General features: G+C 56.5%; 1 protein-coding gene across 2 annotated transcripts in view; it reads left to right on the top strand.

Annotated features, from left to right (window-relative positions):
* Nucleotides 1-15,261, top strand: part of SLC6A13 (solute carrier family 6 member 13) — a 29,140-nt gene that overhangs the window by 9,461 nt on the left and 4,418 nt on the right. Inside the window, exons 3-8 of one of the 2 annotated variants that reach the window (XM_024129134.1) lie at nt 2,413-2,553; nt 6,059-6,143; nt 6,715-6,847; nt 7,691-7,825; nt 13,779-13,882; nt 14,714-14,838. In XM_024129134.1, the coding sequence (XP_023984902.1) occupies nt 2,413-2,553; nt 6,059-6,143; nt 6,715-6,847; nt 7,691-7,825; nt 13,779-13,882; nt 14,714-14,838 (723 nt within the window). The remainder of the gene's footprint in view (nt 1-2,412; nt 2,554-6,058; nt 6,144-6,714; nt 6,848-7,690; nt 7,826-13,778; nt 13,883-14,713; nt 14,839-15,261) is intronic. The other variant, XM_024129135.1, reaches the window with a different exon arrangement.

Here is a 15,261-nt window from a genome sequence, read left to right on the forward strand (position 1 = left end):
CGCAGGCTCAGCGGCCATGGCTCACGGGCCCAGCCGCTCCGCGGCATGTGGGATCTTCCCGGACCGGGGCACGAACCCGTGTCTCCTGCATCGGCAGGCGGACTCTCAACCACTGCGCCACCAGGGAAGCCCCACAATAGCTATTGAAAACTTAAGATGTTTTATTTCAACATTTCTCTCTCTATAGGATTTTCTTTAAGATTCCATTTTGAAACAATTATATGTTCACAGAAAGTTGCAAAAGTAGCCCAGAGAGGTCACATGTACATTTCACCCAGTGACGTTTTCATTTTCCTCAATGGTAAAAATCTTGTATAGAACAATATCAAAACCTGGAAATGGACATTGGTACAATCCGCAGACCTTATTCAGATTTCACCAGTTTCCATGCACTTGCTTGGGTGTGTGTGTGTGTGTGCGCGCGTATAATTCTGTGTAATTCTATCACTTGTGTTGATCTGTGCAAACACCACCACTGTTCCATGACCACAGAGATCTCCATCGTGTGGCCCCTTCACAGTCACACTTCCCCTTCCCCTCCCCATCCCTAACCTCTGACAGCCACGAACTTGTTCTCTATCTCTATAATTTTGTCATTTGGGGAATAGTATATAAATGGAATCATACGGTATGTGACCTTTTGAGACTGGCTTTTTCACCGCCCTTGAGATCCCCCCAGATCGCTCGTGTTTCAATAGCTCATTCCTTTTTATTACCGAGCATATTCCTCGGTGTGGATGGTTGTCCTATGGTTTATTTAACCACTCAGCCACTGAAGAACATTTGGGTTGTTTCCAGTTTGGAGAGATTTACTTCATTATTTCTTTCTCTCTATATAAAGTTTACATATCTATTAATAGGAAATATACACAGTTTCTGTTTCCGTCGTCGCTGTGGTTTTTTTGGCCACGCCGTGTGGCAGGTGGGATCTTAGTTCCCCGACCGGGGATTGAACCCACCCCAGCACTGGGAGTGCAGAGTCTTAATCACTGGACAGCCAGGGAAGTCCCTCTGTTTTTTAGTTAGTGTTATTTTCCATTTTTTACACAACAATCATGTGATTGCGTAAACGTCCGTCAAAGGGATATATCATAATTTGCTTAACAATTCTCTGTTCTGGGCTTTTTGCTTATTTTCAATCACTGATAAACTGATATTCTGCTATCATGTATCTTTGTAGGGGTAGCCTTTACCCCCCTTTTTTGGAGTTATTTCTTTGGGATACATTCCCAGGATTAGGATCACTGGATCAAATGGGCAACCAAGCTGATGTCTCTTGACCTGGCTTATTAAGTTGTTCTATGGAAGTGTTATGCTGACGTACACATCACCGGACTTGAGTAAGCGTCGTCTTTCCTCCGTATCTTTAACAGCTCTGAGTTATATCCCTGGTTCCCAAACTTGTCTGCACACTGGAATCACCCCAGGACGTTCCAAACATCCTGAGGCCTGTACCCCACCCCCAGAGGTTGTTATTAAATTGGTCTGGGGTGTGGTCTGGGCTTTGGAATTTTTAAAATATTCCCAGGTAATTCTACTACTATGTGGACAAGTTTGGAAATCACTGAGTTATATCGTTTGTATACATGTTCACTAGTGTTGCAGATGCAAAATGGTAGCTCATCAGTTTTCATTTTGCACACCTGCGATTGTTAGGGAGGATGAGTGTGTCCTGAGGATGTTCGTTCACTGTGTGATTGTGCTCCTCTGTGAACTGTCTCTTCCTGCTTTTAACGCATGTGTTTTTTTTTTTAGTTTTATTTTTTGGCTGCGTTGGGTCTCCGTTGCTGCGCGCGGGCTCTCTCTAGTTGCGGCGAGCGGGGGCTGCTCCTCGTTGCGGTGCGCGGCTTCTCACTGCGGTGGCTTCTCTTGTTGCGGAGCACGGGCTCTAGGCGCGTGGGCTGCAGTCGTTGTGGTTCGCGGGCTCTAGCGCGCAGGCTCAGTAGCTGCGGCGCACGGGCTTAGTCGCTCCGCGGCCCGTGGGATCTTCCCGGACCAGGGCTCGCACCCGTGTCCCCTGCGTTGGCAGGCGGATACTTAACCACTGCGCCACCAGGGAAGTCCCTTCACGCGTGTTTTTACATTTCAGAAATATATCAGACGAATTCCAGGGAACATTAGCTATTGGAATCTCGGAGTTAGCCTTATACATTTGTAAGATAGCTTAGAATCAGTGAGCTTGCAGCCTACAGATGAGAGTGCACAGGCAGCGGGCCAGGGCAGCAGGAGACGGGAGGAAGCCCGGCCTGGCCTGGGAGGGCTGCACGACGGGAGGGGGCCGCGAGCCGGGAGCCCAGCCCCCGTACCCCGTGTCTCAGGACACTCACAGGGGAGCACAGACCCTCTCCTGCGCAGGGGTGGGCGGGGCCGGAAACGTGCCCAGCGTCCCCAGCCCCGTCTGCCTCCGCCCAGGTATCGGCTATGCCTCCCAGACTATTGTCGTCCTCCTCAACATCTACTACATCATCGTCCTGGCCTGGGCCCTCTTCTACCTGTTCAGCAGCTTCACCAGCGACCTGCCCTGGGGGAGCTGCCGCCACGACTGGAACACAGGTGAGGTCGCCTCCGCCTGCTCTGCCGCGGTCAGCAGGAGAGGGAATGTCCCCATATCCCGGTCCCCATGTCCCATCCTTGGGACATGCTAGGGATCTGCCAAGGAGGTGACAGAGGTCTTATGTCAAAGATAGGAGCGAGAGTCCACCAGCATCCCAGGAAAAATATCACAGACTTTTTCAAAAAAATTCATGTGTTCAGTCAATGTATTATGAAGACACGACTGACTTCTTTTTGTGCAGTTTAGCCCTTTATGGATTTTGATTTGAAACTTGGTTAGTTTGATATATGTATATGTTGTTTTCTCATTTATTTGTTCTTCATGTCTTCTTTCTGATACTATTTTAGGTCTTTCCAACTCCCAAGTCATCTGGATTTAACCAGGGATAAGCTGTTTTGTATGGCATCAATATAATTGACCATAGCAATTAATTTTCTCCCGTGATTTTCTTTTAAGACAAGAGCCTCTATGGCGATAGAACTACTAAGTCTAATGAATTGAAAGTAAATTAAAAATAAAAATTAAAAATTTCTAGGGTAGTGCTGTCCAAAAGAGCTATCTGCAGTGGTGAACTGTCCTTTGTACTCTCTGATACGGTAGCCACTGGCTACATGTGGCTATCGAGTACTTGAAACATGGCTAGTGCGTGTGAGGACCTGAGTTTTAAAGTTTTTATTTAATTTAATGTAAATAGCCACACGTGGCTGGCCACTGCCCTACTGGACCGCGCAGGTGGACGTGCCCTGCTCCCAATGTCCAAACACCTCTCATGCCTGTCAGTGAGGCCCCACCTGTGCCATGATGAACTTTTTCTTGTTCAGATAAGTTACTCAGTTCTGAGCTAGAGTGTGAATCTTTCACTCACTTGCCAGGGAAGTGGTTCTGCATGTTTATCCTGGTGTTCAAGGCCCCCTCGCCCTCCTATTTTATGCTGTCTCCCCAGGCTTTCATTCCCTTGTCACCACTTTGTCCCACTATTTGTCAAGTGCAAAGTCAAATCTTGGAGGTACCTCCCCTGACACCCCAAGATCTGCTAGGTTCTTCTCAAGTGTGTCTGCTAGTGCCTACGCTGGCCCCGGCCTTGACTGCGGCACTCACCCCGCTTTTCCCCTGTTTGTTGCAAGATCTTGAGGGCAAAAATGGTGTCTTCATCTCTACACCTTTTGCACTGAGCTCCTTGAGCTCTCAGAAAATATTCATGGAATGAATCGTTTTTAAAATCTGTTTTATTCTAATATTTTCTTTATCATGTGTTTTTCCTTCCTTCCCCCTTCTTCCCTCTCTCCCTCCCTCCCTCCCTTCTCTCTCTCTCTCTCTCTCTCTCTCTCTCTCTCTCTCTCTTTCTTTCTTCTCTGTGCACTTAAATCCGCCCTGACAACCAGCTTCTCAGATGGGGATTTTATCCAGGTCTCAGTGCAGTTCCTCTTGTAGACAGTTTCTGCCTTTCTGGTGCCCAGGGGCTCGGCCTCAGGCCATCATCAGGCCTGTGTGCTTCTGGGTGACTTGGAGCATCTCTGAGGCAAATTCAATACCCAGGGCTTGGGCTCCATGACACTTTGGGCATTTCTCCTGGTGGGTCTGGAGTCCTCGGAGCCTAGCGTCTTGAGTAGTACAGGACATCCCATCCTGTCTGGAAGAAACAGCCCTTTTGGGTGTGCTGAGGCTTCAAGGAAAGTGACTTGGTTTGGAGGAGAGAGGGCTCCGCTAATACCCCGTGGTTGGGCAGATGTGTGTGGAGCCCCGGCTCTACCCCAGGCTCTGTTCCAAGTTCCGGGGACCTGCAAGGTGCAGAAACAGAGCTCCTACCCTCGTGGCTTTCATTCTAGCGGCAGAAGACAGACCAGAAACAAAATCAGTGCATGCCATGTGTCATGCTAGAGGCACTGCTGTGCAGAAAACTAAACGGGGAGGAGAGACTGGGAATCTTAGGGGTGGGGTGTAATTTTAAATAGGGTCCTCGGGGAAGGCATCTCTAAGAAGGTGACGCTGGGTCATGCTCTGAAGGAGGAGGGCGTGTGGAGGCAGACACTAGGTAGGCGAAGCACCAGTACAGAAGTGGGGTGGCATCCGGGGGGCAGCAGGGCAGGTGTGGCTGGAGCAGGTGAGCGGGGGGCGGGGCAGTAGGGGAGGGGTGGATGGAATGGGGCCTTGGAGGCGATGATGAGGTTTGGGCTTCTTTCTCTGAGTGCGATGGGAAACCCTTTGGAGGTTTCTGAACTGGGACATGACATAGAGTCATGACATGACTGAAGTTTGAGCAAAGCCGCTCTGGCTGCTCTCTGGAGATTTGACTCTGGAGGCAAGAGCAGAAACTGGGCCCATCAGGGAGCCGGGAGCCGTGGTGACCTGCCCCAGACTGCCGGTCATGCCTGTGACGGGAAGGGTCAGATCCCAGGTTTTCTGAAGGTGGAACATGTACAGTTTGCCGAGCTGGATCCCAGTGATGAACTTAGTCACAGACAAGTGATGACGGGCCACTTCTAAGAAGATGAGCTTTCTCGTGTGCACAGTGGGGGAAACGCTCTCTGTCTTTATTGATATTTCCCAGGATTATTGTCCTAATAAAACATAAAGAAGAGTGTGAACACTCTTTGTGAAAAGTCCATAGTCGTAGACGGGTAATTAAGAGCCACTATTTATGGCGTGCCGGGCAGTCTCCTTTTCATTTACTCCGCTTATCGGTCCTACACTGGGATCTTCTCATGTACATTTATTTATTTAAATTTATTTATTTTTAAATTTTTGACTACGTTGGGTCGTCGCTGCGGTGCGCGGGCTTCTCATTGCGGCGGCTTCTCTTGTTGCGGAGCACGGGCTCTAGGCGCGCGGGCTCAGTAGTTGTGGCTCGCGGGCTCTAGAGCGCAGGCTCAGTAGTTGTGGCGCACGGGCTTAGTTGCTCTGCGGCACGTAGGACCTTCCAAGACCGGGGATCGCACCCGCGTCCCCTGTATTGGCAGGCGGATTCCCAATCACTGCGCCACCAGGGAAGTCCCCTCGTGTACATTTAGAGACCACGGAAGTGAAGCTTAGAAAGCCACACAGCCAATAACCGGAGGGGGGCAGGGATTCAAGCCAGAGTCTTCTGATCTGTACCTGTGCCCTTAGCCCTCAGCTACATCACTTCCCCAGAAGGCATCCTTATCGTTCCTCAGAGGTCGTTCCTCAAAGGCCACTCTCTACAGGACAGTGGCCCAGAAATATTCGTATGTTTGAAGCTGATGGCGTGCAAAGCATCTTTCCTGAGGCCGCCCGATGGTGCTTTAATGAGAATGTGCTACACGCCCCCGCCCCGGCTCCACCCCGGAGAAGTGGGCGAGGGTGCAGTGGCTTTGTTGAGGTTATTATGTGTTTCGTTTTGTGTTTTATTATGAGGCTGTTTTGTTTAGGCCCCTTCAGCCCAGATACCTTGCTTCCCAGTCTCCTGAAGTTTCGCCCCACTCTCTGCTCACGTTACGTACTGGCCAGTGATGTTTCTCTCGCTCCCCGCCCCGGCCCCCCCGGCAGAGCACTGCGTGGAGGCGCAGAGGACCGGCAGCTCCGCGAACGTGAGCTTTGAGAACGCCACCTCTCCCGTCATCGAGTTCTGGGAGTAAGTGAGGCCCCTTCGCCATCGCAGCGTGGGCGGCGTGTCCCATGGACGGGCGCGGGGCTGGGGACCCCACGGGCTGCAGGGGACGAGTTTCTGCCTCCTCCTTTGGTGGCGCCGTCACCCGAGTGGCTTTTTCCCGCCGAGCCTGTATTTGTGGTTAGGGCAGGACTCTCCCCGAAGCTCTCCTCGCGCTGGGCCTGCGTCTCCCCCGACGTGCGTCCGCCCTCCCCTGCGGCTGCGTGTGTGTTGCTCCTCCTGCCCCTCCCCGAAATATTGGCCTTCACCGAAGACATGATTCCTCATACCGAAGCATCCTAACCCTCCGGTTGAGAAACTACGTGTTCGCACCCCTTCTCTGGGTTCAACTGGTCCTCGGCCTGCCAGAGCAAACCTGCCTGGGAACAGTTTGTCTTCGCCTCCCTCTCTGTCTCCTCCCATCTCTGGGCAAAGCAGAGCCTCACGGAGCAGAGCGAAGGAGCCGACAAGCCTTCGGACCGGCGCGGGAGGCCCGGCTCCGCTGCCGGGACGGGCGGAGGCGCGGCACAGGTGTCGCTCACCCTTCTCTCCCCAGGAGGCGGGTCCTGAAGATCTCGGACGGCATCCAGCACCTGGGGGCCCTGCGCTGGGAGCTGGCCCTGTGCCTCCTGCTCGCCTGGGTCGTCTGCTACTTCTGCATCTGGAAGGGGGTCAAGTCCACGGGCAAGGTCGGTGTTCGAGGGCCCCAGGCCCCTCCCTCCCCTGGACCACCCTGCTCCCCCGGGGGGGCTCAGCCACCCAGGGGTTCCCCAAGTTGCACCTAGTCGGGGATGGCAGGGAATGACCCCACGAAGATTTCCCATGTCTCTCTTCCTTGATCCTGTGCCTTTCCTGGATTCAATGGTATGTCCTTCTGGTATTTGGGTAACTGGAATGGGAGAGAGCGAGAGAGGCAGGAGGGACACACGGGGAGGAATGTGATCTTGGGAGGCACCATGCGCGTGGGCCCATCGCAAACTGAACACGGCTCGCGGCTCCCCGTTTCATACAGCTGTTCTTCGGGAAAGCAATTCCGTTAGGACTATTGATCTCAACATGCCCGTCAGCCACCCCGAGACCCTGGGGGGCTCGTTGCCCTGGAGCGCATGAGGGCATCCCGAGTTCTCCTGGACTCCTGCCCCGGCGGCCTCTGGCCAGGCTTCCCTCCTGATCTGGCTGCCCAGTTGTGCTAAGCTTGTGAGCTCTGCGGGGACAGGGGTCACGTGTGACAGAGCTTTTTGTCCCTGACGACCCTTGCCACCGATCTAAACTTCCCGCTGGGAGCATATGCCTAAGTTCGCTCAGTCACCCTGCAGGTGTTTGCTGGGTGTGTGTCAGGGAGCCGGAGGGAGGGCGGGCTGAAGGCTGAGGACTGAGCAGCTGCGGGGTGAGCAGGGGGGCACAGAGGGCGAGCTGGTGACCTCTGCCGTGACCTCCGCCGTGGGATTGGTGGCTCCTCCCCCGCCCCCTCCCCGTCCCCCCGCTGCTGGGGCGGCCCCAGTTCCTTACCTTCTCCTCTGCCCCTTGGCCAGGTGGTGTACTTCACAGCCACCTTCCCTTACCTCATGCTGGTGGTCCTGTTGATTCGAGGGGTGACGCTGCCTGGGGCCGCCCAAGGAATTCAGTTTTACCTGTACCCAAACCTCACGCGTCTGTGGGACCCCCAGGTAAGAGGCACAGACGGGGCCGTCCCTGTGCTCTGCTGGGCATATCTGCTCCTGGACGACCCCAGGCATCCACGCTGAGGGGGGTGTCTCCACACATCTCCCCCTCCTGGGGTCACAGCTGCCAGGGAACCCAGGGGCGCTGAGGCCCTCGTGGTGTTTTGTAGCGTTTCTGGGGGGCTGTCAATGCGTCCGAACAGCCTTTCCCCCAGGCTGTCCCCTCGCACTGCCTCCCATGCCTCTGGGCGTCTCCTTTCACATGGAGCAGCCTCTCTCTCTCCTGACCCTCCACTGGCCCCCCTGTCCCGCCCTCTGCCCGCAAGGCCGCTCCTGGCCACGGCCCCCAGCCCCTCCCAGGCCAGCTGGCTGGCGGGGCTGACTTTCCTGTGTGCTGTCCAGAGGCCCCCGGCCCTTCCTTCAGGGCCCACCCTCCGGGAGGGCGGGTGTCTGCTGACCGAGGGTCTGGACGGCGGGGCCTGTACTGGGAGGCCTCTGCCGGGGTCTCGTCTTCTGTTTGGCAGCCGTTCGCAAGGCCGGCAAAGGCAGGAGGGGCCGAGGGTGCAGAGGCCGGGGCTGAGCGCAGCCCAGAGCCCCGCCTGGCCCGGCTGCGGCCTGAGCCCGCCTCCCTGGCAGAGGTCACCTCCCGGGCCTCCTCCTGGGCTGGAAGGGCCGTGCCCCTGAAAGGGACGCCCAGCTCAGAGCGGGCCAGAAATCGAACGGCTTTTCGTGCGTTTTTATAGTGAGGCAGCGGCACTGTCACTGCTGAGAGGTGGGGAGGGGGGGCTACAGAGGAGGGGACAGCCCCCAGCTCCCTCCGAGGCGGGGACTGTTCCCACGAAGGCAGTGGCTCCCCTTGTGCAGAACTTGGGGTGGCTCTTCTCAAGCCTCCCAGCGCCCCCGGACGAACTACGAGCTCTTCCATCCTGAGTCGTGTGGCTCCCAGACGCGGCAGGCCACTCGGGCCCGGGAGCCTCCCCAGCCTCGGCCCGGGCTCTTTCCCCACCACCTCCGGCGGGATGGGAGCTCACCCTCCCGCCCCCGTTTCTGAGACCGATAGAGACACAGGGGCGGCCACCTCGTCTCCGCGTGGACCCAAGGGCTGCAGTCGGGCCTCGGAGCCAAACCGTAGAACCGCAGCTGCTGAAGCTAGAAGACCCCCGACGTCACCTCTGCAAACTTCTCGCTGCACAGATGAGCAAACAGGGCCCAAGGTCACGTGGAAGGAACGGCAGGCCGGGACCCGAAGTGCCGCGGTGGGACGCGGGCCGCGAGCAGGAGGCTGCGGGGCGGCAGAGCCGGGCGAGGCCTCGGAGGCCGGGCGTGGGTTCCGCTTGCGTCCCTCACGCAGGAGGGAGCCGCTGCGGTTCTGGAGCAGCGGCGTGAACCGGTGGCTGAGCCACAAGCCGCCTCCGCCTGGAGATCAGGCTGGGAGACAGGCGGGTAGAGTGAAAGAAGAAAGGGAGAGCGGGGCCAGCGTCTCTGGAACTGACCTGTGGCTTCTGTGCGCCACGCTCTGTCGTCCTGACCCGCTTTTTAGCTAACAACTGCTGAGCACCCGCTACGGCCCTGGCATCGTTAAGAGGGTCACATGCGTTATTTCAGCTAATCCTCACCGCTGAGCAAGGAGGTATCCCCGTCTTATAGACAGGAAATTAAGGCCTAGAGAGCTTAAAGAACTTTCCATCCACACACCTGCACCTGGAATCCAGGTCTGCAGGATGACAAGTCCCACAGGTTTCACGGCCTCTTGAAGGCCAAGTCCGGTCTGCTCGTCTTTGTTTTGCTCACAGCTCATTCATTCAGCAAAGACTTATCGAGCATCTGTTTTGTGCCAGGTATGTTCTAGGTGTAACGTTTGCTACGTAATAGCTGCCGGCAAATATGAAGAAGGTGGACCAGAGTGCCTTCAACTCTGAGAGTTAAAAGGCTGTAATTCTGTGTCTGGGTTACTGCAGGGAATAAGACCTCTTTCAGTCTTCCCTCCAGGACACCATCCTTCCAACCTGGGTAGCTGCAGGCTGTGCAGGCAGCGATGTCTTCAGAATCCGCTGAGCCCAGGGAGGGAGACGTTCCAAGAGCCAGGCTTGGTCCTGAGCCTCCGAGCAGACTTCTGAACGGCTGGTCCTGGCCCCCTGCTGAAGCCCGCCTGTATGTCCGTGGGCAGAGCAGCCTCCGCAGGGCGGGCTGCCCCCCACCAGAGCCCTGATGGAAAGTAGTTGGCGCCCCCCGGGAAGTGTGACAATGCCAACCTGCGTTTGCCTGGCACTCGAGAAAGCTGCAAAATTCCTGCAGCACGAAGACCAGAGTGCCTCTCGCGGCCAAGCTCTCGGTCTGGAACGGAAGCCAGGCAGAGACACTGCTGGGTTTATCTCATTGGCCAGGCTGCTGTGCGGTGGGGCACTGCTGCCTCTCCCGGCCCCCCCAGCGCCGTCTCTTTCCCACCGGGGAGCGGCCCCGGGAGACTCCGCTGGTGCAGCGTGTGCTGGGTCCTGGCGCTTTCTCCTTCCCTCACCCTGACCCTTTGTTCCACTGCACTTCGGTCGATCAATAAGGACAGGGGCTGGGGACGGGGTGTCCAGAGAGTCCTTGTTGAACACCTGAAACCTCTACCTTAAGCTCGCTAAGGAAGGGTTTATTTAGGGAAGGAGGTTGGAGCCATTGATTAGAACGAGTCTTTTTATTTTGATGCGTTGAAACCTACGGGGCCTTATTATTACTGGCAGGTGAGTTGCTTCTTTAAAATAACAGCAACGACAAATAGGCCAATAGCTGACACGTGTGCTATGTGCTTACCGTCTGCCGGGCCCTTCCCTAAGTGCACAACACAGTTTAGTCCTCACACTAATCCCACAAGTTAGGTGTGGCCTCATTTTACAGATGAAGGAATTGGAGCTTAGAAAAGTTAAGAAATTTGCCCCAAACTACAAAACAAGCATGGAGGGGAGCTTGGGTTTCATCCCAAGTCGTCTTTTGGGGGTCTTCTGCCTTAATCACCATGATATACATGAATTATCTGGGAGTTTTAAGGGCTGATTTTTATTATTCTAGAATTAATCCTGAAGTGGGATAGGGAACTAATATTTCTTTAGGTGTTAGGCATTTTACATACATTATTTTATTTTTATTTGTTATTTTACCCATTTTACTTCTTAATATACCCATTTGTTATTTTACTTGTTATTATACCCATTTTCCCGATGAGAAAAGTGAGGTTCAGAGAGGTTAAGTGATTTGCCTACGATCACACAGCTAGTTATTAACAGAGTTAGGAACTGAACTCAGTTCAGTTTGACTCCAAAGCCCAGGCTTACATACAACTGCCTTCCCGAAAATAGAAAATGTAATAGTCCTTGGGGTTGGACTCAGGTTGAGAACATCTTTCCTGGATCTTCTAGAAATTCTCTCTTCCTCTGTCCCCACTCCAAGACCTCTTTTTAGCCCACACTCGGTGAAGCGTTTTTCACTTGTACTGTCGGGCAGTCTTCTGCGCCAGCCAAGCACACCCTGGAGCTTTGTTCCCGAAACCAGGGCTCCCGGCCGGGGCACGTGGCAGGTCGCCTGCCGTGGGAAGAGAATGGCCTGCCCTGGGAAGAGAATGGCCTGCCCTGCCGTCCTCCGGCCCTCCCCGCGGCCCCGCGGCTCTCCCGCCCCAGCAGGCCGGCCAGGAGCAGCTGCGCGGAGCCGGCTGGCCGGCCTCCAGGCAGCCTGAGCCCCGCACTCTGAGCTCTCGGGCCTCCTGCTGCCGCTTCCTCCGTTCTCCTCAACCTCTCCTCCCAACTCGGTCTTAGTCTCTCCCGCTCCGGGCGGGGTGACCTGCCAAGTCGCAGTTTTTCTTGTTTCTTCTTCCCAAGCCCAAGTCTGCAACACTTCCTAACCGTGGGATCTGCACGTGCGCAGCCACGGAACGTCTCCGAGGAAGCGGGGTTTCCTGCGTGGACGGCGGGTCAGGCTGCAGCCTGGGCCCCGCCAGGCACGGGGAGTAGGCCTCCGGGGCCCGAGGCTGGGCAGGTCCGGGGCCGCGTCCTGGACGCGTCTCCGCGGCCTGGAGACGCCTCCGCGGCCCTCCATCCCAGCCTGGCGGGATCCTTCCTGTACAACCTTAGAACCTCTTGCCACAGCCACCCGCGCTTGGGGCTGCGATAATGAACAAAAAGGAACAGTGACCTTCAGACCAGGGGCCACCGGGTCTTCCTGGGAGGACTCGCCTCACAGTGTCTGGGGCAGGTTTAGAAGAGGCAATGATTTGAGACGTTGCAAAGGAGCAACCAGGCTCCCCGAGGCACGTCCTCGGCCCGGGGCGTCTACGGAGTTTTGTGGCCTGTCCTCGGCTTCTCTCCTTTCATTCCCGTCCTTTCTTTCTCCAGCTTCTGAAATAAATTCCGAGACCCCCCCTCTCCCTTCCCCATGATAATTTTTTTTCCTGAGGTTTAAAAAAGCTCCCCTTGGTGTTTTCGACCTTTTGCCTGTTTCCTTGCTGGCCCTGGCTCCTCCCCTGGGGTCTTCCTCTCTGCTTCCTGCCCCGGACACCCTGTCCCTGGTGGCAGCTCCTGCCTCCCTAATACCCTGGGGATGCGGGTCCCCGTGGGCAGGAGGGGCAGAAGGTTAGAGACAGTCTCCCCCTGTTTTCGCCCTCTCTCCCGCTCTGTCCCCATCCCTGAAGAAGTGGAAAGAGAGCAGGAGGAGAGAGTGTGCCCGGGCTGGATGCCCGTCCTCGGGGGCTGGCAGGCAGGGATTCCCACATCTGACTGTTCATCAGGGCCGCCCAGGAAGCTCTGAAACAATGCAGGTTTCTGGGTTCTCCTCTAGGCCTAGCTCAGGGTCTCACCTGGGGATGCTGGCCGAGGAGTCTGCGTGCTGATGCTGTCAGCTGGCACGGGTTCCCTCCGACGCGCCGCGATGCCGAGGAGAGGGCACATTTGGGGGGGTGGGGGGTGAGAGAGGAGGGAGGTGAGGGGTGGTCACGACGGTTAGGCATGTGGGGAAGGAACGGGTGGGGGCTGAGGAGCTGTACAGAGAAGCAGCTGAGGCTTTGGTGCCCGTGGGCCCAGTGGAAGGAGAGCAGGGGCCTGTCTGGGGGCTAACGAGCAGGGCGGACATGAGACAAGAGCTGGGGACCCAAAAGCGTTAGGACACCAGCCTGGCGACGTCCGCGGCCACGGCCTGGCGCTCAGGTCCCCTGAAGGCAGGAGGTGCCCGGGGAGGGTCCGTGGCCCCGGGACCCCCCCTCCTGCGGGTCTGCAGCCCTGAGAGTCCCGTTCGCCTTGACCTTCTCTCTCTTTGGGATGTTATTCTAGCTGTTAAATCTCAATCATAACATGCACAGGCTGGGCCAGCCAGCTGAGACAATAACAAGAACAGCCATACCCTATGTTTAGCTGGAGAGCTATCTTCCCCGCAGGGAGTACAAAGCTCTTTACAGATGACTTCTGTTCATCCTCCTGACGCTTTGTGACCTGAGGCTCACTCTTCCTGCTTCGCAGGGGATGTTGAGGCGCGAGGGGCAAAGCTACGTGCCCGTGAAGGCACTGATGCAAAGGACCCACCTCCCCGCAAAGCCTGTCCCTGGGATCCCTCCGATCTCGGCACACTGCCAGGGGGGCCTGGGGTGGGAGAAAGTGGAGGTGGAGCCCCGGGCTTTGTTTCCATTGTAGAAAAGACGGGCCAGGCCTCGCTTGGCTCTAGAGCGCCAGCTCATCGGCCTCCATCGTGGGGCCTTCAGTCTTTCTCCAACGCCTGACGCCCGTGCCGTCCCGGTGGTGCCCGAGAAACTCCGTCTAGGGGCCCGGGAAGTCGACCGCATCAGAATAGCGTGGCCGCGGGGCTGCCTGCACGGGCTGAGGGCAGGGGTCTGCCATCCTCGACCTGTGCCTGGCTTGGCTGTGGGCCTGTGTGCTCCGTGGAGCCCAGGCAGCCTGGCTCCCCTGAGGCACAGCTTTCTTGCCTTTTCCCCGCGTAGGTGTGGATGGACGCGGGCACCCAGATCTTCTTCTCCTTCGCCATCTGCCTAGGGTGCCTGACGGCCCTGGGCAGCTACAACAAGTACCACAACAACTGCTACAGGTGAGCGGGGGGCGGGGCCTGAGCGCCTATCCCTCCAGGTGTGCTAGATCAGGGGCGATTTGGAGGGTGCGCCAGCTCGTGGATTTCCCTACGCCCCCCACCCCCCGCCTTCACACCATTTTCCAACCCCCAGGGCTGCCAGGTGGTGAGAGGAGCCAGTGGCCGCATGGGCGAGCGAGGGATTGCTCCCCCAGGACGGGATGGTGATGGGTGGCTGGGAAACCCCAGCAGGGCCCAGCCCGGGGCTAACGTAGAGCGCAGTGGGCACAGGTGTGCAAGCACGCCGGCTCGGGAGTGACGTCATACGGCAGAGCCCGGTCCTGCCTGCTCTGTAGCTGCGCCCCAGCAAACACTGAATTCCCCCCTGCTGCGGTTCCCTCGGGCCCACCTGGTTCATGTCGGAGATCTTAAGCCAATCTCAGTATTAGCTAAACAAAATCACATCATGAATTTCAAAACTGAATTTACGTGAGTCAGGAGCGTCTGTTGCTTGGGTTCTCCGTGCCCCTCTCCTCTCCATTCACGTTCCGGCGTGGGCTGGGTCACAGGGGTGGTGTCCCAAGAGGTGCGGTGGCAGCGGGACGGGAAAAGGGGAGCTGTGTGGCCATGGGGAATGTTTAGATTCTGTCACTTCCTTAGGGTCTCATTCTTGCAGCATGACCGTGGGTTTCGTCCAAGTCTGAGCCCATGGAGCTGGGGGGACAGAACCGGCCCCTTGGGTTCCCTCTGTCCCTGCCAGGCGGGCGGCGTCCCCTGGGGTTCCTGCATCCCGGCCTGAGGCGCTGGCTGCCCCTCTGACCCCCCGTCCCCACCTCCCCGCCCCGCCTGCAGGGACTGCATCGCCCTCTGCTTCCTGAACAGCGGCACCAGCTTCGTGGCCGGGTTTGCCATCTTCTCCATCCTGGGCTTCATGTCCCAGGAGCAGGGGGTGCCCATCTCTGAGGTGGCCGAGTCAGGTGGGTGGTGTTTTGGGGGGTGGGGGTGGGGCCTAAGACAGAGGACTCTGAGAGCTTTGTTTGAACCTTCACCAGCCCGCCTGGATCTGCAGGCATTCCTATTGTCACCTACACTGTGGGTGACCTCTCAGCGGCTGCGTCCTGGGAAGACCTGGGATGGACTTAAACAGCAATTCCAGATTCAAAAGGCGAACGGGTGTGCAGAGAACATTGTCCCCCCCACCCCGGCCTCCAGCTCCTCACCCTGGAAGCAACCAATGTTACCAGGTTCATGGTTTTCCTTCCAGAAATAGTTTAGGCTTCTACGAGAAAAAGAATACACGCGCATCTGTACATACACATTCAAACACACGTCCGTATTACTGTTTCTGTTTCTTAAACCTTGTGACAACAAAGTGATAACGTGCTGTATACATTGTCCTG

This window comes from Physeter macrocephalus, chromosome 6 (assembly GCF_002837175.3).
Source record: "Physeter macrocephalus isolate SW-GA chromosome 6, ASM283717v5, whole genome shotgun sequence".
In the NCBI taxonomy this organism is placed as follows: Eukaryota; Metazoa; Chordata; class Mammalia; order Artiodactyla; family Physeteridae; genus Physeter; species Physeter macrocephalus.